This window comes from Poecilia reticulata, linkage group LG7, assembly GCF_000633615.1.
Source record: "Poecilia reticulata strain Guanapo linkage group LG7, Guppy_female_1.0+MT, whole genome shotgun sequence".
NCBI classification, from domain to species: Eukaryota; Metazoa; Chordata; class Actinopteri; order Cyprinodontiformes; family Poeciliidae; genus Poecilia; species Poecilia reticulata.
In genome coordinates, this window is record NC_024337.1 from 3,297,494 (window position 1) to 3,324,940 (window position 27,447).

General features: G+C 38.1%; 1 protein-coding gene across 1 annotated transcript in view; it reads right to left on the bottom strand.

Annotated features, from left to right (window-relative positions):
* Nucleotides 1–867: 867 nt before the first annotated feature.
* ntsr1 (neurotensin receptor 1 (high affinity)) overlaps nt 868–27,447 on the bottom strand; it is a 36,528-nt gene continuing 9,948 nt past the window's right edge. The window contains exons 2-4 of the mRNA XM_008412837.2: nt 17,312–17,513; nt 7,450–7,534; nt 868–1,876 (exon numbers count right to left, since the gene is read on the bottom strand). Coding sequence (XP_008411059.1) covers nt 1,621–1,876; nt 7,450–7,534; nt 17,312–17,513 — 543 coding nt within the window. The 3' untranslated portion in view covers nt 868–1,620. The remainder of the gene's footprint in view (nt 1,877–7,449; nt 7,535–17,311; nt 17,514–27,447) is intronic.

Here is a 27,447-nt window from a genome sequence, read left to right on the forward strand (position 1 = left end):
AAGTTCAGAATATTTCACTGTGTCTATGGAAAACCATAGTAAAACTCCTTGTTTGGTTTCACCTTATAATATTACCTGCAATTAATCACTTCAATTATTATTACTCCAGACTTCAAAACTTTGTGAAAAACTTTCACTTACTCATAATCAGTAGGCTGCTGGTTTGAACCCACATTTCATCCATCTCGGTTGTTGGTTCCTTAGGTATAACACTTCACCTGCCTTGCCTGCTGGTGACAGTCAGAAGGCCCGGTGGCGCCGCTCAACATATAGGTTCACAAATGTGAATGTGTGTGTGTGACTGACACACACACGTTCACATTTGGGGTCCTTTGGACTTGATGACGTTCTAAACAAGTACAAGCCATTTAACATTTACTTCCTCGTTGTCAAATAAGAAGTCTGTCAATAGTTTTATATTTGCTTAGTTATTATTTATAAAGTTACAGCCCAAGTAATTAAAGTGTTAAATGTTAATGAATCTTTGGAAATGCTCTTCTTTTAAACTGTTACAGAATGTTTGTGTGGCCTCAAGCCAGATGATAATGTTTGCCACTTTTCACATAAGCAGATCTCTCTGCTCTGATTGTTTTGTCATAAACAGGCTGCTGATTTGCTTGGAAAATAAATGTAAAAAAAAAAAAAAAAAAAAGAACACACCAGTCTGAAAACTCTGTGGGTCTCTCGGCGCTCGCTCTTCCTTTATCCTCTGTTCAAGTTATTTTGTGCCTTTGCTGCAAAGTAGCCCAGATTGTTTTCAATCCTTGCTTTGCTCAAAAAGAAGAATCCCAAGATCTCTGGACATCTGGAATACTTGGCAAGAAGTCCTTCACTTGATTTATCATTTCTTTCAACAGATGCGGACACTTGAGTTTAGGAACGACTTTATTTCCAGAGTGTATAATTTCTGACATAGCTATGCACAAGTACAACAATCAATCACAGCCTCTTCTGTTCTGGCTATGCTGTCAGAGGTTTTTGCTATGAATACCGAAAAGTGTCAGAAATGAACATTCTCCCTGTGAGCGTATTTACAAAACCCCGCTGGATATCAGGGGGTGAGCTGTACAACAAGGACCTCCTGCAGGCTGAGAGCTGGGCAGCAGAGTTTCGCTTGACCAAAACCAACACATGCAGGACGGGTAAAGAGCCTGTGATGAAAGGGGTTTTCCTCCACAGACTTTACGCTCTTTACCCTGCTTTGCTTCATCTAACATCAAAGTCAGGTTTATCCACAGACGCTCACAGATGATGGTTACACCATGGCTGCCGTTGCACTGACAGTATTGCCGAAGGCCATGTTTATAGAGTCTCTGAAGTTTATACTTAACATCATAAGAAACAAAATGTTCACCTCACTGAATGATTGAACCAGTTAGTATCTCTCGCTCCTACTTCAAGTTTTCTGCTATCACGGTTTTTTGGCACAACTTCATGCAATGCTGGATGAAGTTACGAGACATTATGCAGTTGCAGTCAAATGACAGTGGTCTCTGGGTGGGCACTTGGTTTACCAGGACAAATGATGATCACCACAGTTCCACGACGAGCACCATGACCCAACGTCTAACGGAGGTTTCCTTCTGCCGCCGCAGCACGGCAGCGAACAGTTCCGGACTGTCAGTATGTTGTTTCTTTGATGATGTTGGTGGAGAAGGTGTGGCTGCTGGAAATGCTGATGGAGTGGCGGGTCAGGGGGTGCAGCTGCTTCCTGGGTGTGTGGCGACAGGGCACGAAGAAGTAGCGCAGCGTGGTGAAGAAGATCTGGCGGTAGGTAGCAGACACCAGGTTGTAGAGGATGGGGTTGATGGCCGAGCTGACGTAGAACAGCACGTTGGTCAGCATGTAGAAGTAGTGATAGAAGTCGTACATGTTGCTGCGAGAATAGAGAGAAGACGGAAGAAAGGAAAGTAAAAATGTGAAATGTTTGGTTTTGATGCACCTGTTGTCCCCCCTCTCACCCTTTGCAGAATGACATTTGAGCGCATGTGCACTTTTAGAAGTTTTTTTGGGAACTAATGGTCTGACTGAACATTCTCCGCCCGCTGTTAGACCATGATGTCTGCATCGCTGAGCTTTAAACTGAGTTTGAAGTCAAATATTCATTGAATATGGATGTTAGCTAATATTTAGCTCAGAGAAAAATATTCAGCTAGCTTTGCAAATTCACTTGCTGATGACTGGAAGTGAACTACCAAAATAAAAGCTGGGTCTTGTGAACCAGGGGAAGGCCCAGCCATTCTTAGCCAAGTGATTTGGTTGTTCCCATAGGGAGGTAACTTACCAGTGGAGCACACCTCCGGAACGAGCAATTTCTGTCTTTAGTGAAATAATTTAAATGGTCTGATGAAGTGGCTCTGGCGCCAATCATATGGCCTAAGTGAGCAACGGTCCAAGCCTGACAGCTAATATGAACATTATCTGGCTCCTCCGCTGGCTGGTGAAGAGTTGCTCATGTCACCTCTTCATGATTGTCCCGTTTCCTCTCAACATTTACAACATTTCAACTTAAAATATAGGATGAACAATCTTAATGGTGGTACAGATTTTTATCAGTGGATCTCTACAGTAACAGTAACACCCAGCCTGCCAGCAGGAGTTTATATGAAGGTTTGTAAGACCCAGATTTTATTTTGATAGTCCACTTCCAGTTGTTGCCAAGCAAATTTGCATATTAGCTAAATATTTAGTTTAAATCTAAATATTTAGTTTGAAACTGACATTTATGAATGAATGAAAGGCCTGGTAAAAATATGACTTTGGCAAATGAATTCCCATTACAGGCTAAATAATCTGAGTTGTTAATATTTGACTGTGTCACTTTCCAAAACCTCACACCATACATGACCCCTGGCTGAAATATGATCGTCATTAACAGACTTCTGTATTAATGACAAACTGATGACATGATCAAAGTCATGAGAGTACATCTGATGAGCACAGAGAATCATTAACGGCTCGCCTTTGGAATTTCTGTCTTTTTAACAAAATAGCTGAGAGACCTAAAACACAAATACATTAATATAATTACCAAAACTAATTATCTTTCAAGTGATCTTTTCGCTCTGATTACCAAAGAGATGACGCTGTGTAAACTAATAATGCACATTTCTAAGCCTTTGGTCCACTTCCAAAAACACAAGCCATTATTGAAAGGTTTTCAAGATTTAGCCTTGGGATTCCTGCCAGCCACTAACTTTCTTAATGCTGTGAAAGCAGGAAACCAATGGCAGGACGATTCCACGCGGCCCTCTCTGCTGGAATCTCACAGATACACAGTCATGTACGTCAGCTTTCCAAATCCATGTGGTACAAATCTAATCTCCAGAGGGATGAAAATAGCAGACACGTCATCTCTGCGAGGATCACCGTGAAAGTGCTGTAAAAGAAGTAAATTCATTTGATGCGATCTATTTATGTTGTACCTTATAAACGCTACAAAAACGGCAAGGTTTAAAAGGAGTGGAAAACCTTAAAGTGACTGAATCTATCTCTGATAGAGACTGACGATAAGGAAGCAGGAGATTAAGCTACAGAGCTAGAGAAGGGGAGGACATTAATGGAGGAAACGTTACATAAGCCCAGACGAATGCTGAGATATCAGTAAAGAGAAGAAAATATCACAAGGGTGTAAAATATGGTCATAGCGTACACATTTCACATTTTTTTTTCTATTTTTGTTCCATTTCAGATCATCCAACAAATTTGAACATTTAATAAAAATAAATTGAGAACATACAAAATTAGGATTTTGTTAACTGAGGGGAGAAAAGCTTTCCAAAAAAGTAAATGATACATTTGTTAAATCATGAATTAACTCAAAAGCTGAGTCCAATATCACAAGCGACACCCACCTGATCATTAGCAGACCAGAAGAATCAAGTAATAACTTTAATACAAGGAATCTAACGCCATGAACTAAGCGAAAAGACGTTAAAAAAAATAAAAAAATGATGATGTGACACGAAGAACTTAAAGAAGAGATGAGAAGCGGTCATTAGCTGTGTTTCCTGCTGACCCTCATATGAAAATGTCACAACAGAAAAAAAGTTGCGAATTAGGTGTGTTTCTATCTGCTGGTTTGGAGCGAATCAACCAGGCTACACAAATCATAATTTCATCGGATTTTGACGCTACACATGGCTTTAATGAACAGGAAGTAGAGGATGGAAACTAGTATGGACCACACATCTCAGAAAAATGGAGAGAGGTTTTCTGATGTGATTGCATTGCTGTCTGGCTATTTGTAATTGTTCTGTCATGTCAGCTAGTACTGGCTGTGTTACATGCTGTAAGAAAAAGAAACAGTTTTAGTAAAACTGATCAGTAACGTAAGGTAAATGTCAGAATTTATTCGACATACATGTTTCCATCCTTTAGAACATTAACTCTCGTTTTGGAAAAGGCAAAACCACCTCAAGCCAGCATAAAAACGTTTTGCGAATTTGCGGAAGTTACTTTGAATTTTACCATTTCCCTCAACCCTTCCTAGTGTGATACTTTAAAAAATGTGCATAAAGAAAACTTTGATGGAAACATGGTTAATGACATCTATAAGTCTGGAAAGGACTACAAAACCAGTTCAAAGGCTTTTAGTATTCCAGCAATTAAATTAAATTCAATACAGTTCAGTTAAGTTGCAGAGCACTAATTCACAAAGATAGTTGCCTCAAGTCACAAAAACAAACCAAAAACATCTAATTTGAATTCAGAAATACATATTCAATCCAAACAGTCAGACTCAAATTCAAATAAATACATTCAAACCTGATCTCTGTTTTGAACAAATGCAATCAGGTACAGTTTATCATTTCAACTGGCAATGAAAGTTTTGCAAAGAAAGCTAGCAGATTGCATTCAGACTTGCAGCAATCATCCCTTCTGTATGAGCATGTAGCTGCAGTGGACAGTTGATTGCATCAAGACATTAACTGTGCAGCAATCAATCCTACTGAGCGTGCAGGACATGAGAGTAGAGAGATCTCCCCTCTAAAAGAAATGGACCTCCAGCGGAATCGGGCTCAACGTGAGCGGCCGTCTGCCACCGATGACCGGGGTTTGAGAAAACAGAGCATACACACAAAAAACACCAGCACTCAACTAGAAGTACCTTCTATGATATTGAAAAAGTAGAGAGGTAGTGGCAGCAGTAGCAGAGAAACACAGACAAAAAGAAAACTCTGAGTCGGTTTTTAAGTCTGTGGGAGAAAAGACGGCTCAAGAAAATTGCTTTGTCTAGGAGTGAGACAAGGTTTAACACTGAAAGACAGTATCATAAGTCATGGATGCATGAATCATGTAAATAAATAATTACTGTCTCAGCCAAAGTAAATACCCTCCACCAGCCAGTGAGAAAAACATAGTTTTGTCAGGGATTTCCCAGTAATCTGGTTTGGCAGAGCGCGGACACAGTTGGTCCATCTGGCACCAGTCTGGCATAAGGGCTGCCATGTGCAGAGGGAGTTCAGCTGTTTCTGCTCAACCATGGTACGAGGAAATGGTGAGAATGAAAGATGGCACTAATGGAAGGTTAGAACCAACTAACCTTCCAAGGGTGGACAACTCCCACCCAAACTCGAGGGCTGGTCTCCTGCAACTTTTACATGTATCTCTACTTCAATACACCCAAGTCAAATAATGAGGTCATTTGCAGGACTCTGGAGAACCTGACTGCACTTAGGAGGTGATTCAGCTGTTGGATTCAAGTGTGTTGGACCAGGGAGACGTCTAAGAGTTGCAGGACACTGGTCCTCGAGGACCAGGATTGCCCACCCCTGCGTAAGATGAATAAAAAGCCAAGAGGAGAGCTGCCTTACATGACAGTGTGGAATCTTCTCTTGGATGTAAGCTTTGTGTGGAAGAAGTCCTGGTGCTCTGAATTATGTCATTAAGATTATGACATAATCTTAATGATTATGTCATAATCTATAGCTTCACCAGAACAATAGGTTCCAGATTTCTGGTCCTGGGTGCCACTAGAATAAATGCTGTACTGTTGTAGCAGGCCATGTACAAACCAGAGCAGGTAAAGGGAAAGGTGAGGACAAAATCCCCCATATTATACCAACTGAAAGGGAACTAAACTAGCCAAGACCTTTAAGGTTTGTGCACAAATTACTTGTGCAAATAAGTGATGACAGTCTAGCTAAAGTGTAACTAACCCCCCTGTGAAACCATAACCACACCCCTGGCAAAGTTTGACAACATTTCACCAAAGTAGAATACTTATGTTCATATCTAAAATTCTTTAATTAAAGGGGCAGTATTATGGAAAATATCTAGATTTTTTAGCTTTACATCATGTACATAATGTTATTTCCTCATCAAAAACATACCTGAAGTGTTGCCTTGTTTTAGAAATCCTTTAATCTCTGGCAACCATTCAGCTGTGTAAAACACCTGGATCCACCTGGACCTAGCTCCACCTTTGAGACGCAGCTCCTTGTCTGAGCTGCAGCTCCGAAGTTTCCAAGCTTCCTCCAGAGCAGTCCTCCCCACTCAGCTCCTTCAGACTAGCCCACAGCAATTAGCAAACACCTGGTGAAATTGCTAATCCGCTGATCTCATTATACAAGCTGCTTCTCAGTGAAACGCTGGTAAAAATGTTGTTAAAGGGTTAACAAAGGAGCGATGTTATGAACACTTCCTGAAGGCGGAGTTTCAGAAAGAGCAGGCATTTTTAAAGAGACAGAGGCCCAATATCAAGGCATTTAATTAGGAAGTCAAATTTCTTCTAAATCATTTTTGATAAATATAGCATTTTTATAACAACTGAAGCTAACACAGTTACTTGACTGTGCTTTAAAATGTCACTATGTTCCTGGAAAACCCATAATACTGCCCCTATTAATTGAATATAACTGAAAAGTTACACTTGGTGACAACATACCAGGCCAGAACCATCAGCAGCAAAATAATTAGCTTAGAAATTTGGACAAAACAAGAATGATAAATTTACACCTTGAGAATTTTTAGCATGACGTACAAAAGCGACTAAAAAAGATCTTTGTGTATTTTACCATTTTATGGTCATTTATGTTTTACCTCTAATTGCTTTTCACACTGTACGAAAGAGCAGATGAGTATGACTAATATTAATATTCTCAAATGCACTCCGTTTGATTTAACCAAACAAATTATATTTTGATGGACTAAAAATAGAAAGAAAGTGATGGAAAAGGCAAGTGAGCAAGTTAGAGAACAAGAATTTAATCTAATCAAGAAGACGTAGCTCTCCTGCTTCCATTTGTCAGACGCTTTTAACCGATGATTCTAAATGACTTCTTTAGTCAATACTTAAGTTCATTTGTGTGTATGTTCTTTTGAAAGTATGAATATAAGCAAACATACGGCGGTCTAAGAAACGCCGGTGCCCTGTTGGCGAGCAAGCTTTTGGAGATGGAACGCAAAAAAGACTAAGGAGAAAGAAAAAAAAAAACAGCTACTCACTCTGACCAGTCGGAGACGTAGCAAAACATGAGGCGGCGAGCGTGATAGGGCAGCCAGCAGACCACAAAGGCGATGACCACGGCTCCTGAACACAGGACAGAGCGGGGGAGAATCAGATGCCAATAAACAGAATGGATACATAAAGCCTAAACGACAAAGTGAAAAGTCTCCCTTTTAAAATGTGAACAATGTTCGGATGATTGGAGTGACAATGTTCAAGAATCAGAGACGGGCAAAGCCGTGACTGAGGCAGTAATAATAGAGATAATTATGACCTTCAAGCATTTGATTAAAAAGACAAACAGGCCACACCCCCATGTCCAGGCGCACTGAAAACCCCGGAGCCAGCCCTTCCAGAAAGAAAATTACTTGTAATTTGTATTTGATTGTAGATGAGATCAAAAGGCTCAAACAAAGTCATTTGCAGCCAGCCACTATTTTTGAAGTTTGAATGCTATTCAGAAGTGCAGTGCGGCGATATGCACTTGAACCCCTCGAGCAAAAATGGATTTGAGTCATAAAAAAGTTTCGAATTATGATGGCACGATAAATTGTGCACTAGAAAGGATTACTGTCAAATTTATTTGATGAACCGCAAAGAGCATTACCGTCTCCACTAACAGGGTCATTTTCTCTTGTTCCTCTCTTTATTATTTAATGCAAGAATGTTCTGCCAGCGTCAACCTCCTGCACCAATGACAAAAACCTTTTTACATCAGCATTCATTAGGAATAGGGAGCACAAATACGACTACTGTGATTTTAACAAACATATTTTGTACAAAACTCCATAAACATAAAAAAAGAAATATATAACATGTACTTAAATTCCCAGACAAATCATCCATTAATATATCCATCTATTGTTTTCCACTTACCAACTGCAGGTTCACAAGGAAAACTCAGAGATCTGTTTTCCAGCTGACACTTCCTTTTACTTTCGTCACCAGACCAGATGGTACTGATCCATATAATTATCTTTCACTCCATCCTAACCTTCACTCACAAATATCAACGTCTTTAATAAAAACACTAATGAGAAACAAAATAAAATCCAGCATGGGTAGAGGGAGAGTAAAATACCCGGCTGCCGCATAGGGCTTTGCTCCACAAACAGATTAGCTTCCCAACCTTTAGACTCCACCTAACACCTGTTAGTTGAAATCCCCTGGACACGCAACCTGCAGTCTCTGTGTGTTCTCTGGCCTTTCATGTCGAAATAACAAAAAAGATGCACTGCATTCAGAACTCGAGTAAAGCAAAGAAAACAAGTTCATATTGATTTTAGAAACAGTGTTTTAACTCAGGAAAAGTTCAGAAATCAGTATTTGGTGGGATATCCGTGAGATTTTCAGTGGGACTCAGTGCAGTTGTCTCTTAATTTCTTCCAGACCTTTATTTAGATATGAATTAAAGAAATAAAATGAAACAACTCTTGCTGCCCGTATCTGCATCCGATCTGATTTATTATAGCTGTTACTCTGAGTAGCCTGTCCTTCCAAAGCAAATACCCTGGGACCATTTAGGATTTGAGAGCCAGTAATCACTTAAACATTAAGCACTCCATCTCCAGTGACTAAAACTTAATAAAGACGCAGTCTCTAAGAAATCAACTTCTTCGTTGCCTCAGCTTTGAAAGCAGCTGTGTTAGGAGGCATACACTCTAAAAAGTGTTTTTGGCTGTAGCTCACTTCATGGACTTATTTACATTAATCTCACTCAATTATTTTTGTTTAGTGATGACAACTTACTTTTCTGTGTTCAGTTGTCTTAAAAGTTACAAATCTTTAACTTAAAGGAACTTTTTACTTGGACTTTACTTGAAACAATTGAGTTCGTATCCTACGTCTGACGAACTCAATATATTATAACCGTCCAACTTAGTTCATAAGTTTTGTTAACTTAATTCGTTAAGTGTGTTTAACATGAGAAATTTAAGTCAGTCTTACACATCACAAATAACACAGAACAAATGTCATTTGCGTCGTTCTGTAGCAATCTTGTAGTGCAACCAAACAGCTTTTTCAGTGGCGCGACATTCTGTCATAGAAGCATATTTTTTCTGTAATCCTTTACAAAATGTATGCGTTCATCTCCATGTTGACGAGAGCTAATTTTGTGCCTGTTGTCGCCTGTTATTATATTTTGCTTGATTGAAATCTTTGTGTTTGTTACTTTTATAAAAGTTTTCAAATTTCTTTGATTATTTAAAGTGATTTGCTGGTAAAAATGCAACAAAACCGAATAAATCCAAATTGGGAAATAGTTGAATATCATATAACGTTTCCAAAGTGTTTTGAAGTAGCTTTCAAAATGCCATCTTAAACGTCAGAAGAAACTGGAATGAATGGGTAAGCATGTCATATGGTGGACGAACCCATTAGAAGAACTTGCTGTCTTTTGCTTTACTTTAAATTACCTCTCAAATTTCTTTTTTTTTTAGGATGACCTAAAATACCCCCTGAATAAATAAGCATTTTTCAGTTCCACTGGTTTTACTTGCATCCCCTGGCTCTCTGTTTTTGATACTCCCTACAGATTGCTGTCACAGCCCAGGTAATGTGTAGGACTTGCTAAAATGTCAGCACATCTCAAAAGGCCAATTGCCTCTCTTTCTACTACCTTCAAAGAACATGAGCTAATAAACATAGTGGAGTGCTGGAATAAATGCTCCTGAGGTAAAAGCAGCGGAACCTGAGCAGCATAAATACTGGATGTGGTTCCGTGTGCAGCCCATCAAAAATGGGGCAAGAAGTCAATGTTATTTCTCAGGATGCTCACAAAGAGATTGAGATTGGCAGGTCACACCTCAGCATTTGGTACTTCACTATCATTCCCCATCAATTGGTCTCAACTGGGTATTCAATCAACACACACAGAGTAAATGATGTTGAAACCATGGCAACCCATGCTCCAGTGACACAGCTATGTCAAAATTAGGAACCTCTCACAATGCACCAGAACAGTTTGTCCACCCCTAAAAATGAAAAAATGTCCAATTGAATCTAGAGAAACTGTCTTGATACAGGAGCAATTAGAAAAAAGTTCATTATTAAGATCACTTGGGTATGGCTATGTATGTATTTATTTGAATTGTAGATAACATGTCTCACGCTGAAGGAGACAAATGCTTAAATGTTTTTTTCTAATGGTCTTATTTTGTTGTATCACAAAAACCTGACATTTTATTGTCTTCTTAATATCTGTTGACCCATAACAGGGTAACTGTGGTAGGGACAGAAAGCAATACTCATTCTTATTAGGGTCATGCAAGAATTTCCTCCATAAGCGAGCATGTGTTTGGATTTGAGGACACAGGAAGAGGCAACTTCCTTGCAAACTACTGAACAAACACACAGAAAGCGCAGCCGAGATTGTCTTTCTAACGCTTACGGGCATTTAATCTTGATGTCATTTTCTGAACATGTTTATTATTGTCTCAGATAATGAAGTAAATGGGAACTGTTGCACCTCCAAAAACATGTTTCTCTAACATCACCCTGGATATTGAAGAAACTGAGAGGAAGTGAGGCCCGACCTGCTCTGGGGACAGAACAACACACTTGTTTTCCAACTCAATTATCTCCTTATTTGTAATAAGACAATTAAAATCCATCTTAGTTTGACAACGAGTCCATCAATACTTTACTGACTGGTGAACATACTTATGGAGCCATGTTCTTAATTGAAAACTAAAAATGCTAAAGTAAGAAAACACTAGAGACAGGATAGCAACCTGGACTGACGACAAATGAATAGCAGTAATAAAGGAACTGCTAAAAGATAATAGAATAAATAAATGGAATTCTAATTAATTTGTATTCAGACTATAGCTAATGTTATAAATAGTAAGAGTAAACGTAGTACTTTTAAAAAAAATTATATTAAAATTAAGTAATAATGTAAAGAATTAACGGTTTTTGATACAAAAATATCATAAATTACTGCAGCCGTGACCAGAATCCCAATAATAAAAGTTTGCTTCAGTGTCTGTTTTGTTCAGAAAGCTGTTTGGGAAAAACCTGAAGGGTCAGCAAAGTTTAAAGGATAAAAGCAAAGGAAGACCATTAACACTTTTTGGAATTCATAAAAGCATCTTCAAATCAATCCTGAAACAAACAGGAAGTAAGTGCAACAAATTGGTAATTGGTGCAGATATTGTTTGTTCTCTCTGTGGTGATGCTCAGCATTGATTTGGCCGTGGTTTGAAGTGAACTCAGTATGTTTTTCTCTGAAAAATGAGACAAAACATGGGCCAGTCCATTAGGTAACACACTCGTGGTGCGGCCATGTGTGTATCACCTAATGCAGCGGTTTCACTGAATCATTAGGAAGCTATGAAGTAGGTACACTTGTTCATAAAGCCATTACTCATAATCTTGGCATTGATGCTGCTGTAGTTTTGGCAACAGCACAACACAAAGTGCAAGATGATTGTTTTCACATTAAAGTTGAAAGTGATCAGAAAAAAGCACCAACTTACTGCCAATAAATGCATGTTTTTAGATCTTATTGAATGCACTTTGGTTAGTAAGAACTGAGATAAAAAAAAAAGTGCTACATAATATTCCCATTCTTTAATAGCTAACGACTGGCACCCATTTTTACTGTATTTCTGTCCTGGCCAATAGTAATAATAGTAATAATAATAATACTCAGTTGAAGCTGTGAGAGTCCAGCTGAAATCACCCATCAATCTAGAAAGCAAACTGATTGCTGGAAAAGAGGGGAAAATCAACATGTTCTTGTGTTACCAATGGTAACCTCCAAGAAAAAGCGTGGAGCTATAATTGGCTTGTATCAAAACTGCCTCAGATGGAGGAAACTGCTGCAGATAATACTTCAGCTGAAAGTTTTCTATAAGGAACTATAAGTCAAGGCGTTTGCTTGATGTGAAGAAGGATTCAGATTATCCAAGAGAATCTGCGGGGAAACCTTCTTGCTTGAGAAATCTAAAGATAATCATTTGTCATGAGATGAATAGATGACATCGTCCACACAAACTGGATTCAGCTAAATGTGAAGCTTCCAGGCCAACAGGGCTGGCATGAATAAACCTGGGATATGAAGCAGCACCAACAGCTTGTTAAACTCCAGTAAACCACAACTGGAGTAAATTACAGGTTATGAAAACAATGATCAGCAATGCAAACACTGAGTGTTTACAGAGTGAAACTGATGAATCTAAATGAACCGTCCGGCATTCCGGGTTATTAATTTGCCAGTTCATCGACTATGATCAACTGCTGCTGATTGAGGTTTTTGCTCTGCCTCTCCAACAGTCGCGACACTAAAAGACTAAACACAGTCAAGCATGTGAGGAGAATGAATGAGGCTTAAAAAAAGAAAAGTGCGTAGCTTCCATGAAGACAAAAAATAAAAAATAAAATAAAAAATTGACCTCAATAATTCAGACTGTTTTGTTGAAAGGTGATTGATCAGCAAACAGAGAAGACAAAGATGGAGAGACTACGGTTTCTGTCTGTCCTTGTAAAAAATGAAAGGAAAGAGATTCTGTAATAATTCTATTACTTTCTTTTTCTAACAAATTAAATTACCTGCCTTACGGGTTAGAAAGAACTTGGCATGATTTCCTGGAAATCATAAGAAGGCATTTGGAGTGATCTACATTCAACAGAGACTCGAAGGTCTTCGCTACGAAGGTCTTTGGTTATCTTAAAGGTGCTCATTTCAAGAGGACATATGCAAAATCTACTCTGTTGTGTACTTTGAATATCTCTCTCTACATAGTCTCTCTAGATGCTGTGTATATTTCTTTATATTCTCTTTGTGTTAATCCATTCAGTTTTCTAGGTTCTTTTGTGTTTTTTTTAAGTATTACGTCTCTGTATCTTCTGCTAAACAAAATAATGGACTTCCGCTTAGCCAATTTCACAAATCTGTCATTTTTGTTTTTCACAGTGATTTTTTTAGTCCAAGTTCAACGTGTTGTGTGTCTGCTGGTTTTAATTGTCTGTCACACTTAAGTGTTTGAGATAAAAAAAAAATCACTTCAATATAAATATGTACAAAAAGCAAGTTTGTTCCACAGTGCTATCAAGCTCTGCATCCCCAGAACCAGAACCAAAGATGGAGAAGCAGCATTCAGCTTCTATGCTGCACAAATCTGGAACAAACTTCCAGAAAATGGCAAAACAGCCAAAAAACTGAGTTACTTTAAATCAAGATTAAAAACCCTACCTGTTTAGAGCTGCTTCTGAACCATAATATGTGAAGAAACATTCAGCAACATGTGTGTTGCTTATTGAGAATTTTGATAATGGCAATCCTCTTAATGTAGGGTTTACAACTGGTTTGCTCAGTTGTTGACTGCATGGTGTCTTTTTTGACTTTGTGTTTTTGTGATGCAAAGCACTTTGAACTGCCTTGCTGCTGAAATGTGATAAACAAATAAACTTGACTGCCGGCAGCAGGAACGCTTTATCCGCTCAGTACATGGAGAGTTTATTCCCCTGAAGGTTTTGCAGCTAAAGGTGACTCCTCATGCAAACAGGCACAGTTAAAGGAGCAGTCCGAGTAATGATGACCAGGACTCGCTGTTTGACACATTCTAAATGCTGTAAACACAACATTGCAGGGAGTGAATATAAGAAATAACATTGCAGTACTCTGTCATCTAGTCATTAGCAGGAACAAGATTCTTAGTAGGGGCCTAAGCTTCACTGCTAATAGCGTCATTAAGATATGCACAAGATGTTGTTTAATGTGTGTGTGTGTGTGTGTGTGTGTGTGTGTGTGTGTGTGTGTGTGTGTGTGCGTGTGCGTGTGTGTGCGTGTGTGGGGGTGTTTGTGTGTGTGTGTGTGTTTGAACAGATGCAACAGCTGGGGCAAAACCAACTGCTCCATCAATATGCAGGTCAGCAACTTCGTTTCCAACATTGATCAACACATTATTCCCAATGTGCCAACAAACGCAGGGAAGGCTTGTAATATTTCATTTCATGCAAGTGCTACAATTTCCGTTCACTGTATTTACACAGTGTACGTGTGCGTGCATGTGTGTGTGTGTTCATGAGCTCCACTCAAAGACTTTGTAAATACACTTCGCATGTCCCGGTGGGAAGAACACACAGCAAGCAGATTCAAGCACCGATTGCACACATGCATCAAAGCAGAACAGAGAGGAGACCGGTGAAGATAATTACTCGATCTGGCAACAGCTAAACACGTCATTTGGGACGGTTATTAATCTGCCTGTAAATGTGCTGCTGATTCATTTTCTGAATAGAGTCAGCATTTGTGGTTAAGGCACCAAAATAACAGCAATAAAAAAATTACTAAGAGTTCAGATACCAAGAATGTAAGAAAGAATCTCATCCTAATTAGGTGATGAAATCGGTTCAAAACAGAAAAAACATATGAAGAATTTGTTTTCTACACGTTCTTGTTTAGCTATTTTTCTAAGCCGAAATTGCATGATCAGGAAGATACAGGAAGTAGGACGAAGCTGAAATTGGAGAAAGCCCAGAATGAAACCAGAACTTTTGTCGAGCCGAATTGCACAGTACGGCAATGGTCATGCTAACATAATGGTGAAGTGGAAAAAAAATATTACATGGTCTCTGAAAAGGGTGACGTCTGCTGAATTCAGCCTCCCTGGGTAAATTCATTGAGCCACATCTAGTTGCAGCTGCAGGTCTTGAGCGATGTGTCACATTCAGAGAGATCATTTTTGCCCACTTTTCTGTATAAAATAGGTCTCACATTTTCAGCTGGTCATTTAATCATTTGAATACATTATACAGTACAAATTGTGCCATCACCGAATGGCTCTTAAAGGTCTTATATTTCCGAACAAACACACTACCTCTACCACTCTCCCAACTGGCTGGTTGGCTAATGTGTTGGTAAAAAAAAAAAAAGTCTTCTGAATAAAATTAAAAGATTAGACCCTTTCAGCTTGTTCTGTTTCAAACTCCACCTCACGTCTCCTTGAGGTAAATCCTTTTAACATGGACCTTAATTTTGTGCCCACTTCTTATGCAAAATGTGTTTCAATTTGGTTTAATTAAGTCACAAGAACAGCATAAATCTGAGGTATTTAAATGTCGTTTCCATCTCAGTTTGGTGTCGGTGTTGATGCGAGTCCACAGCTGCTCAGTGAGGTCAAACAAACTCAAGCAAATTATTCTAAATTTGTTTGCGATAATTGATTGAAAGGAGATTTTAGAGTCGTCCATGATTGTTGGGATTTTGCAGAAGATAAGTGTATTGCTGCCAAGGTGACATTTGAACATCAACATATTTCACCGTAGATAAATTGGACCCTTAGTCACTTTGGCATTACAATCTCAATCTTAATACAATGACTGTCAAAGGTCTCCTTCCCGTTTTTTCTCCAGATTCATCCTGTATATGTCACTTATTCCTTTATGACTGATAATGAAAACTGAGAGGCAGATGGTGCACTTGGCCTCGTACGTATTCTCCCAATCGCAGGAAATCAATTTCTCATTTCACTCTGTAATTTTATAATCTTTTTTTTTTATTTGCTGGATGCCTTTGTTGCTAGATGTGTAGCAGTTACATGTTAAAGTATTCTCACTCTGACTAAAAGAACACTTTTGAAGAGCAGATTTAATGATTTAATTTCAATAATACAGCTACAAAACTTTAAAAAAAAAGTATTTTTTTTTTTTTTCATTGACATAGATGGTCAAACCCAATCCAGAATTTTGCACAAAATGTATGCAAACCCCTTTCTGGGTGATTATTTTTTAAATCAACGCATATCATATAATCAAAGTTTTAGAAATGAAGATCTGTCCCTCAAACGCTGCTGCCAAGCCAACGTTACATCTTTATGCTGTTTAGCCACATTTAAACGAAGCGTCTTGATTGTGTTTTGTGGGGAAACTATTTTTATGTCTATATTTTAAGACATTCAAAGATGCTATTGTAGAGTTACAAAGATTACAAACAATAGTTGGGTCTTGAGTAGAGATTTAAAAGTGAGTTTATAAGAAGACAAACATTTTTGGTGCATTCACTATGAGATTTGTATGTTAGTTTTCATGGTAGACCATGTGTAGGTTGTAGATTTAGATTTGGAATGATAAGATAAGAGGCAAAACTACAACCAGAAGCCAAAGAAGTTGTGAAAGCTGCCATCTACATGAATGTTTCTTTGCCCTGGTCTGTTGTCAGAGCTAACTGCTTTGTGAACCAAGTGCAGACATGGAGCAGAGAGTAGTTATTACAAAAATAAAAACTAGTTCAATATGTTATTAGCATCTTAAAGGAGGTCTGAAGTCTTTGTGGATTTTGGCGATCAGTGGTTGTGGTCTCTTTAAACGCCAGCGGCCCATAAAGGATCAGGGTCTGAATGCAGGCTGGACAGTCACTTTCCTGTGCCCAGAATTTCAACAGAGTTTCTCTACAAATAATACAGAACATATAAAGGGAACTCATGGGCTGGTGACAAGGAATCTCTGACTGCTTCGTTTTCACCCACCTGTGAGAGTAGCAATCACACATACATAGGCTTTATTGTTATTCAGCTGCACATTTGCAATATATGTGTTGAGAGAAATTTTGCTGAATGCCAAAAATGAAAATGCCAAAGATTCATTGTAGAGCCAATTCTTACCTTACTTACATTTCAAATGGCTCCCACCGTTTTCTCACACTTTGATTGTGAAACATGTTCAACTAAAACTTGTTTGACCTTAAAGTTGATTGGCTTTTGATAACTAAAGGTGAGCACAAGAATTCAAAAGGACGCAGTTGCAACAGATGAGACTTGAAAGGTAGAAGAAAATCTGTAACCTGATGACAAATGTATTTTGATGTCTTCAAACTTCTTTTTTGTGGATTTTTAAGTTTTAGCGGTTTGTACTTACGGAGGACGAGAACTCCATGGCGAAGCGACTGAGCGCGGTTGGATTCCACTGTGATGTTCAGCATGGTGGGATTTCCTCTGGTGATGGACATGCGGCTGTCTTGCTCGGCTTCCTGGAACATCCGCAGCAGCTGATTGGCTATGACCCCGTTGAGCACGGAAATGGCAACCATCGGCAACACAAAGGACAGGAACGCGTTTACCTGTTTAGGAAAGGGCAGCATGTTAAAGACTGGTTGAGTTAGTCTGGACAAATACTAGGTGACCTCATCATTACTCAGATAACAGTTAAAACCAGAAGTTTGACATTAAATAGGGCAAGTCTTTTTCAGTTCCTAGTCAGTAAGCATGATCAAAATAATCTATACTGGCTAAGAGGGAGAATGGTGAGAGATATTTTACATACACTAACACATTTACATGCACTAAAAATGCCATGTCAAATGCTGGAAGTTTGTTGAAAATAAGTTGGTCTTTTCAGGTCAAATTAATCTTCCGAACAGACAATGGCCCTGTGTATACAGCCAAGTCAGTTACAATTAGGACAACAAAGTTAATGCTTTGGAATGGCCATTACAAAGTTCTGATCTCAGACCAGTAGAACATTTCTGGGCAGAGAGCAGGAATCTGGAAGCCAAGCTGCCTACAATCAGACTTATTTATTCAATTCAATTCAGTTTATTTGTAAAGCATTAATTCACAACAAATGTCTCCAGGTACTTTACAAAAAAACATTGCTTCAGTCCAATCATACAGACAGTCCAAACAGAGCAGTAAGCTACCAAAGTAGCTTAAAACGTTTCTACACAAGGAAACACAGCAGACTGCATCGAGTCACTGACCGTTACGCCGGTTGTTTCAGGAGGAAAGAGTAAAAATTACAGCAAACTTCTGTAAACTGCTAAAGGATACTCAAAATGTTTAAACCAAGTTACTTAGTTTTAAAGGCAATGTTATTGAATATGAAAGAAATGTATGTCGACTTCTGACTTTAGAAGATGGAATTGAAAAAAACAAAAAAAAACAATAAAACATGTCTCTTTGTTCTAGCTGAATGAAAATACAAATTTCTTAAAAAATTAAGACATTTTTTTATTGGTTTGAGGAGATTAGTGTTGCTCCAGTGTCGAATAACTGAATAACTAACCCTGACCCTAACCCTAACTGCATTTAATTGCATTATTGTTATTATTATTACTATTATTATTGTTGGTCTACAACAGTAGACAGTAGGTGGCATGTAGGAGACTGGAGAAGAAGTGCAAAGTGGGTAAATCTTTTTGGCCAGTAAATGTGTTACTTTTGTATAACATATGTTGATTATTATTAGCATTAACATATATCAACATGCTGTACACATTCTCATTTTAAATATTGTTATTATCATTACTATAATTACGATGATTTTTCATTAGCCTGATTTTTCTTTGCCCCCCTCCCCCAGGTTCTTGGTGCTCAGTGTGTGATCCAGGTAGGCAGAGCAAAAAAACCAACATTAAACTGGTATACAATGTCAAGTTTTGATTATATTTTCTATCCTTAATAACTTGGCCTTAGTGTTGTGGGGTTGGGTTGTTTCTGACAGTTGTAATCATTCACTGGTGAAAGGCACCAGCCCTCCATGAGCCTGGTAAAGATTAGAAGAGTAAAGAAAATAAAAAGGCAATTTCAGTTTTAGAGGGAGCTTCAGGTTTGATCAGCAGGTTATAGCAGTTGTAGGAGCAGGTGGGTTGGTTTCTAACAGATTATATCTCTGAAATAATAAAGACTGATATCAAACAACTTATATATGAGTAATGTTTAATATATTTGACTTCGCTCAGTGTTCAGTACCAGACATCAGTCTGGTACTGATGTCTGGTACTGAATCACCTGCAGATATCAGACTAGGACAGAGTGAAGAGGAATGTCTGGGAATAAAAATGTTTAATGGTGCATTTCCGACAACGTACTGATGCTTCCTTTTCATGCAATTTAAGAAAATATTATTTTTCAGAACACTTAAAAAAAAAAAAAGTAGTTTAGCCATGTTATGTCAGAAATTATGGACAAAGAGCTGGTCTCTAATCTTAAAACCAACCTGCATTACAGTTTGAGGTTTGTTTTTTTTTTTGAGTTTTTTTGCAGGGGCTGCCATGACAACAAGGCCCAATAAGTGGGAAATGTATTAATTAAATCTGACATTGCATCGTTAAGCCACTAATCCAGTTCTGAAGCAAGGACCCCATGAGACTGATTCATACATGGTCCAAGCTGTCCTATATGTAAAAAAAACAAACCTGAACTAACTGAAACTGCCTTAGAAGTTGGAATGTTATACTTTTCACTCCAAAACTAGCACCTGTTGTCCAGGATTAGATCATTACTAACTTCATTAGCCCTGATAAGTGACCAGGTGGTCAGAAATTCAGAAATATTTTTCTGATCAGTGAACTGGGAGAGAGATCAGAAGGGATAACAGAAAGGCTGAATGTAGGGGCTGTATGATGTGGTTGAAAAATGTATCACAATATAAAATACAAAATATACTGCCAGTCTGGTGGCATCACATTTTATCTTATCCACAGTTAATACTCCATGAATTTGTTGTTTATTTTTTAAACAGCTATGAGGCACGGTGGTGAGACATAAAACTGCTGCTGCGCAATATACTCAGTCGTTTGTTGCTAGGTAACCATAGAGTGAGTGAGTTAGTTAATGCCACCAGCCTAGCTTAGCTCGCTGTGAGAGGCTGAGCGGACAAAGCCTTTCCTCTGCCTACATCCCCCAGAATGCCACGAGGTTCAGGATTGTAATCTACGGATGTTGATCATATCTCCATCTCAATATATACTGTTAGTGATTTATTGTCCAGTCCTAGTTGAATGTGTTCAAAATGTTGGTATATCGTGGAGAACAACAACAAAATACATTAAATATTGAGGTTGGAGCGAGTCAAAGTTTTAAAAAGCTGGAAGGCTTTCCTGCTGATTGAAACTAGCAAAGGGCATGTGCAAAGGAGATTAGTGAAAGCCAAGGAAGAAAAAGGGGAGTAAATGAGGAGGTGAACCCAGACAGGAGTTATGGCAGGTATGATGAAGCTGGCTGTCTGATTAAAATGCGTACAGATGTGTCAAGTGGTAATCAGGTTAGGCATCTGCGTAAACAATGCACTTGTAAAGGCCTTCCCACCATTCCTTCCCGACAGCATTCCCTTAAATACATGACTCAGACAGGCGCACGCTCAGACGGACTGATGGTGTTTTTCAAGGGGATAATCACGGATGAAAAATGTTAATGGTCTTAATGAACAAGGTGGCTGACTTCTGAAGTTTTCCTTTCCTCCTGGACTCTGATGACTGATTGAAGATGAAAGGGAGACGAAGTGGGGGGGGGGAAATCTGCAAGGTGAGCTCTGGCTTGTCTGCGAGTGCCAAATTCCAGCTGAGTGGGAAGAAAAATCACAAAAAAGCAGCCAAGAAAGCTGGTAAATGTGGATAATTAGGAATGAAGTGGAAGGAAAGTGAGATATTAGGCAGATTCAACGGGTGGAGGATGAAGGAGCAAGCAGTGAAAATTAGTCTTCTTTAGATTTTACATTCATTAAAAGAATAAGTCAATGGAAGGTCAAAACGACTTGAAATGGACCACCTGTGGTACCATTAAGACTTGAATGTCGCTGTCACTGAGTGACAGCAGACATCTGTGACTCATACACACCGATTACTTTATGGGTTCAGGAACAACCATTGGTCTGATTTATCTTTGTCACTACAGATTTATAAGGAACTGGTTGTGGGTCATCATTTCTTCTGTTGGCCTCCAACAATAGCTGCATTTCCACTGACCGTAAAAATGTGGAATTATGAAAATAAAACACAACAATTTCAAAAAAACTCACTAGATTTTGTGCCAGGATGAGGTGGTTCTTTTGGCCCTATCGAAATGATTGTCTTTGCAAAACTGAACTGGAAACACATTTTCCACATCACGAGTCACTTGATCAACAAATGATTTTAGTTGCGTTTCTTATTTACTGGAAAAAATGCAATTGTGAAATTGCGTTTTTTTCGACTTTAGTGGAATAGCAATAAAGTTTTGTGTACTTTGGTAATGCAAGCTATTGTTTAAATAGAAAGCAACAGTTGTCTCCTACTTAATAAAATACTTTGTATTTATTTGTTGTTCTTTTCATACACAGGCTTGGATGAGCAGCCAGAATATTTCACCCTATATAAAGCATAATGTTACAATAAGTTTTTCAATTTGTTTTCTTTTTTCCTGTAAATAAAAATGAAACCATACAAAATTCTCTCTTGTAATGAACCATCCTCCAGATTCAGGTTACTGTAACAGATCATGTACAGCATAGAGTGCTGCTAAACTACAGCCAATGTGTACAATGATCTGTAATTTCTGTTTTGCATTTTTCCTCATAGGTTTACTTGAATTGTGTACTGCTGCAGAGCCCCCCCTGCCCCCATCCCCCTGACTGAACCAGATTTTGAGAACCCTGCTAGGTTTCCAATGTGGACTGGAAAGAACAAATTCTTTCTTCAAGCACCAACTTTAGCCTTTCCTGACCTTTAAAACAAAGGTGCAGTTCAGTCCGGTTAAACCAGCCAGCTCCACAAAGCCGGCCAATAGAATATGATCCAGGGTGCAAAATTAAGTCCTTAACTCAGTTTATGCACTTTGGTGAGTCTTTAAATTATTGTTTTTTTCTGTCTGCTATAAAAATTCTGAGCAGATTCAGGGGATTCGCCCAGAAAACTTGCTAAGCCTGATGGTAGGGCCGCTAGGGCAGTCCACTAGCAGCCCACCATGTTTTTGTGCTGAAAAAGTTTTAAAACCTACAAAAACTTTGAAAGTAGATGAGAAGGCATCATGATTTGGAGATAATATTGTGTGAGGGCAACGGGCAGGTAAAGAGATGACGCAGTTGGTGAAAATCTCCTCATGTCCAGTTCAGTGTGTCAACTCCAAACCTCACTTCATCTGCTTTTACTGTTACTGGTGTAGAAAAAAAAACAAAGGACGCTTAGTTTGGTGGGGGCAGGTAAAGCGTGTTGGCTTTATGATCACATCCATGCGAAAACCATTTCTGACTGAAAAAATCATAGAGGCCCAACTCATATTTGTCAAACTACATCCTAATGACCCTGAAGACGCCATGCGATGGGCTGGAGACCCGTTTAGGATATACCTCACCTCCCCCCCAATGACTGAGACAGGCACCAGGCCCAAAGAACCAGCGAAGATAGCCATATATATATGGATGGATGGATCCCAAAGACATTAGCAGTGTGGTGAACAGGTCCTGTTTTGCTCCTTCAGTACCTGAAAAACATCTTTTCATTTACAGAACCACTAATTCTGTTGTCCACTCGAAGTTCCGAAAGGAAAATATTCGTCCATCCGTTGGTGACTTTATAAGCCTGAGCGCTGTGAGGTTGTACAGCAGGAAAATTATTCAAAGAACACCAGAAAGTTCACTTCAGAATGTTTCTGATAAAAATCCAGCAAAATTAAGGTATTGAAGCGGCCAAGTCAAAGTGTGGACTTACATCCGGTTGAGATGCTGTGTTGTGACCATAAATGCGTTGGTCATATTATGAAAACCCTTCAGTGTGGCTGTTCAGACTTTTTCACAGAACTGTTTATCTCATTGTAACGTATCTCCAGCAACAGACTGGAGAATGGATGTTCTTTACTGCCACGACAATTTTCTGAACTATAAACACGCAGAGTGAAAGGAACAGACCAGTTATTGAGTTCCACATAAATACTGAAGTGTTTTAATGGATCGGGCTTTTGAACCATTAGCACCACCTCCAGCGTCTTAACACTACTCTTCTTCTTTGTCTCTGTAACATTAACAGAGTTAATGAGTTGTTTACAGATGTTCACGTGTTTCAAAATAATCTTCATTTAATACAACAGTAGGCTTTAACTATACAAATAAAAAAATATGGAGAAATAATTACTTTACTTCACCTGTCAGTGATCAGTTGCTTTTATATGTGCAGCAGCTCACAATTGCTGTTGCTTTAGTGTTGTTAAATCTTATTTAAGATTTTACGGGTAGTGGCTCCTCTATGTTGTTGGGATGGAGACGAAATCTTAGCTTTGTTTCAGTCAGTGGTTAATTAGTGCTGACAGTGCAGGAATTTGACTTTGGATAATTATGTTGATATTGCTGATTGTTGAGACACTAAGTTCAAAGGCCATAAAACACCAGTGGAAGAAGCAATTATTCAAGATGGAGTTACCGTCAGTGTTATGCTCACACTGCTGTTCTGACGGTAAAACAGAAAATGCAGACAGAGCAGGTAAAGATTAAGAATAATGCAGACATGCAGACTTTGGATCTGATTAGGCCAATAGATTCAATCTAAGAGGGAAAAATGTATAAATATTTTGGTATGATGACATTTAATGAACTACTTTGTTGTTGTTTTTTCCAACACCTGATGCCAGGGACCTCCATTAATAAAAAAGTTGAAGTTCCTAAATTGGTCCAGCCTCATGAGTTGCTACCAAGATAGCATTCAGCAATCACAGGGGACTTATTGTCATTACAAAATAAAAAAAAGAGCAAATTAATATTTAAAATGAGCAAATGCACCAAATGCCAAAAACATCAACAACGACTTGGTAGAAATGAAAAATAAGTTAACAGTCATGAAGCATCTTACTGCAGAACACAGGATTCCTACTCTGGTAAAATAAAATAATAATCATAATAAAAACTTTTGTTACATTGAAATACTCTAAGTTTCAGTGTAACAGAACATTAACTAAAATGTGTGCATTTGTTTTACACAGAAACAAAGTCCCACTCGCCTCCTATGACTAAATTTTACTCACTGGACTTAGATTTCTTTTTGGTTGAGCCCCCAGGTTTCAGCATTACAGCACATATGAGTCGGTAAATATGTTCTGTTGGTGTTAACAGCCTGGTTGTCATGTCTGGGAGCTGCCTGTATGAATGATGCAGCATTAATATTCATCTCTCAGCTAGAGTTATTCTCAAGCGGTCCTTTCTTTATAAGATCTAAGGGTCTTAGTGTTTTAGCTCAAAACAAAATGTTAAACATGGTCAGGTACAACAAAATAACTCAAAATACGCATGTCTTTTTGGCTTACCAATAAATCTACGGTTTGTCAGATGTGAAAGGTAACTAACACAAATATTGACATAATTGTGGATGAATCACATATTTGAATCAATCTTTCATGCAAAATACAGACGTTTATATTATATTATATTATTGCCAGGATTGTGGTTAGAAAAGGACGCAAGTGCAGAGTGTCAGACTTCCAGACATTTGGGCCATGCAGAGTGTTTCTCTTAAGCCTTTTAAATACTCTCTTACATAAATCTTGATGAAAGGTGCTGTACAAGATTGCCACGGCTATGTATAATAGTAGCTTTGCCTTCCGTTTCTCTCTACTTTCTGTGTGCACATTATAATCTAGTGGCCCTGACGAGTCCATGAATACTGCAATCCTCATGTCAAACAGGAGCTCAGAGGCAAAGAACGCAAAACGTTCAAACCTGAGAAACATTCTGTTCTCTAGGATTCAAGGATTTTTTATTGCCATGCCACCTCAGCTTGTTTGACTCAAGTCCGAATTTCAGGCTCAATTTCCGAATTTCGTCCGAATTTGAACCGAATTTCGAACCAAATTTGTACCGTTTATTGGATTTTAAGAATCTAATAAACAAATAAATATTAAAGTAATTTATGTGATATATAGTTACGTGTATTTAAAAAAGTGTGTGTGTGTCTATGAAGCTGAATTAGGTGCAGCTTGAGTTCAGTAGTCTGACGGTGTCACACAGTGATGCAGGTGCAGAGAATACTCTCCACCACACAGCAATAGAAGCTCCTCAGGACTAGATGGGAAGTGTTGGTATTCAAGATGAGGTCACTGGTGCGACAGCTGCTCCGATATTAACATCATGATGGACAGCCTGGTTTGTGTTTTCAAAGGATACAACCGAACTTTAACTAGAACTAAAGTAAAGACAAAGCAACAGCCACAACAGACACATGGTCTGTTCTAATCATTTCATTCACTGCTAACGTTTGGCTCCATCCACAACAAAACCACAACAAAAAAATTCTTTCCCGTTTTTAATTACATCTTTGATGTAAAGACGGTAATCAGCAAAACACCAGAGTGTCTGCTGTGGAATCACATCAGGAATATTAGCATTAATTAATACTAACTATTATTAATAATGAATGATACTAGGCAAACTGCAAGAATGAAAGTGCATAAATACATCTCAGTAATATTATATTGTTAGCAATGCTTCAAGATATTTTACTCAAGTAAAAGTGAAAAGCATCCATTGAAGAAATAAGTGTAAGAAAGCTTTTCGTAATAAGATTACTCAGAACCCGAGAAGCTGAAATAGCGTGCAATCTCTGGCACTTTAAAGACAAAAATAACAAAATGAATAATTATACATAAATAACATGAATACAAACTAACAAATCCAAGCAGAAGAAATCATTTTTCAAATGAATTATTTTCTATATTAAATGTATCAAACCAATACTTACAGAAGGTAATGTAAGCAGTAGTGGAAATGTGTAATAAAGACTATTTAGTAAAGTATACAAATATGCTCACTCATTATTTATTTTAGTTGTGTTTTGTGTTTGCCTTAAGACTCTGTAAGTCAGTTTAAGTATTGTGAATAACACATAATTACCAAGTCAAGTCCTAATTCTCTTGATGTAACATAAATTGTGAAAGTTTTTTTCTCAGTTTTTATTGTTTATTTATATTTCCAGTTTTCTAAACATCCAAATGAGCAACGAATACCCAGGCTTTAATGTTGTATTCTGGTGCTTTCTTTGACATAAAAATGTCTTTTATGAGATGCTGCTTCATTTACTGTTTCTTCATGTCTGTTTATTTTTTGAATCTTTACATGCCTGAGACGTGTCGTAAACTAACACTTTAGATCATTAATATGAAGAAACACTAAAAATTAGAAACTGCATAAAACGTTAAAGCTAAAGTCGTCCTAAACACGTGGAAGTCTTTTTCAAATATAAAAATATTTGTTCAACGACATTTTTTCTCCTGAGGATCTCGTCCCTCGTGATCCGCCTGACCCGGGTCTTTGTGTGTAAATAAACGGTATTCATCACACTTTCAGCAGGGAATAATCCAAATATTTAAACATTTATGACAGTGTTTAAACCAAAGTCTTTCCACAGCCAAATACAGCGTGTCCTGTGCTGTTTTATAGTTTCCAGCAGAAACAATCAGTGACGTAAATGAACCTGGTTTCTGTCTGGTGTTGTGTCTAACATGAACAACACAGAACTCAGTGCATTGAACTGAGTTGTGATCCTTTTGTTAACCTGTTCAAATTGAAATCCAAACAAGTGAAGTAAACAGTAATGACTAAAGCTTACAACAAAAACTCACTGGACAAAAAGTGGAAGAAAACAAATTAAGTTGCTCTGTTCTCAGGCTGAAAAATCAATTCAACTGTTTTCCCAATCAGAGTCTGAAAAGCAGATCTCTCCTCTTGAAATGTTATCTTTAACAAAAGAAAATACAATTCTAGTATGCATCCGTACACCATGTCAGAAAAATTATTTGATACGTATTTTATATTTATTATAGGTGTACTTGTCAATACATTAAGAATTAATAAGGTATTTTTTCCTTGTGTTCCAACATTTTTGGCTTTTAAACATTAACACTGTATTTACTGTATGTCTTTAAAACTGGGAGACATTATTCATTTCACTACTTGGCATTTTTTAATGGGTATATATGTTTTTTAAATAGATCATTTTGAATTTTGGACTTGAACTTTCTGCTTTTCGTGGTGACTGCTGTTTAGTTCATACTGCCACTGGGGGCTTGTTTTTCCATTTCTGTATTTTCTGTTTAAACTATTTGAAAAGAAAATCATAAAATCATACATTTGTGAAAAAAGTAGTCGAGAAGTAAAAAACATTTCTAGAGATGACACACTTGGCCCTGTCTTTATGCCAGACAAGCTTGGTTGCTTTACACAAAGCCATCCATCCATCCATCCATCCATCCATCCATCCATCCATCCATCCATCCATCCATCCATCCATCCATCCATCCATCCATCCATCCATCCATCCA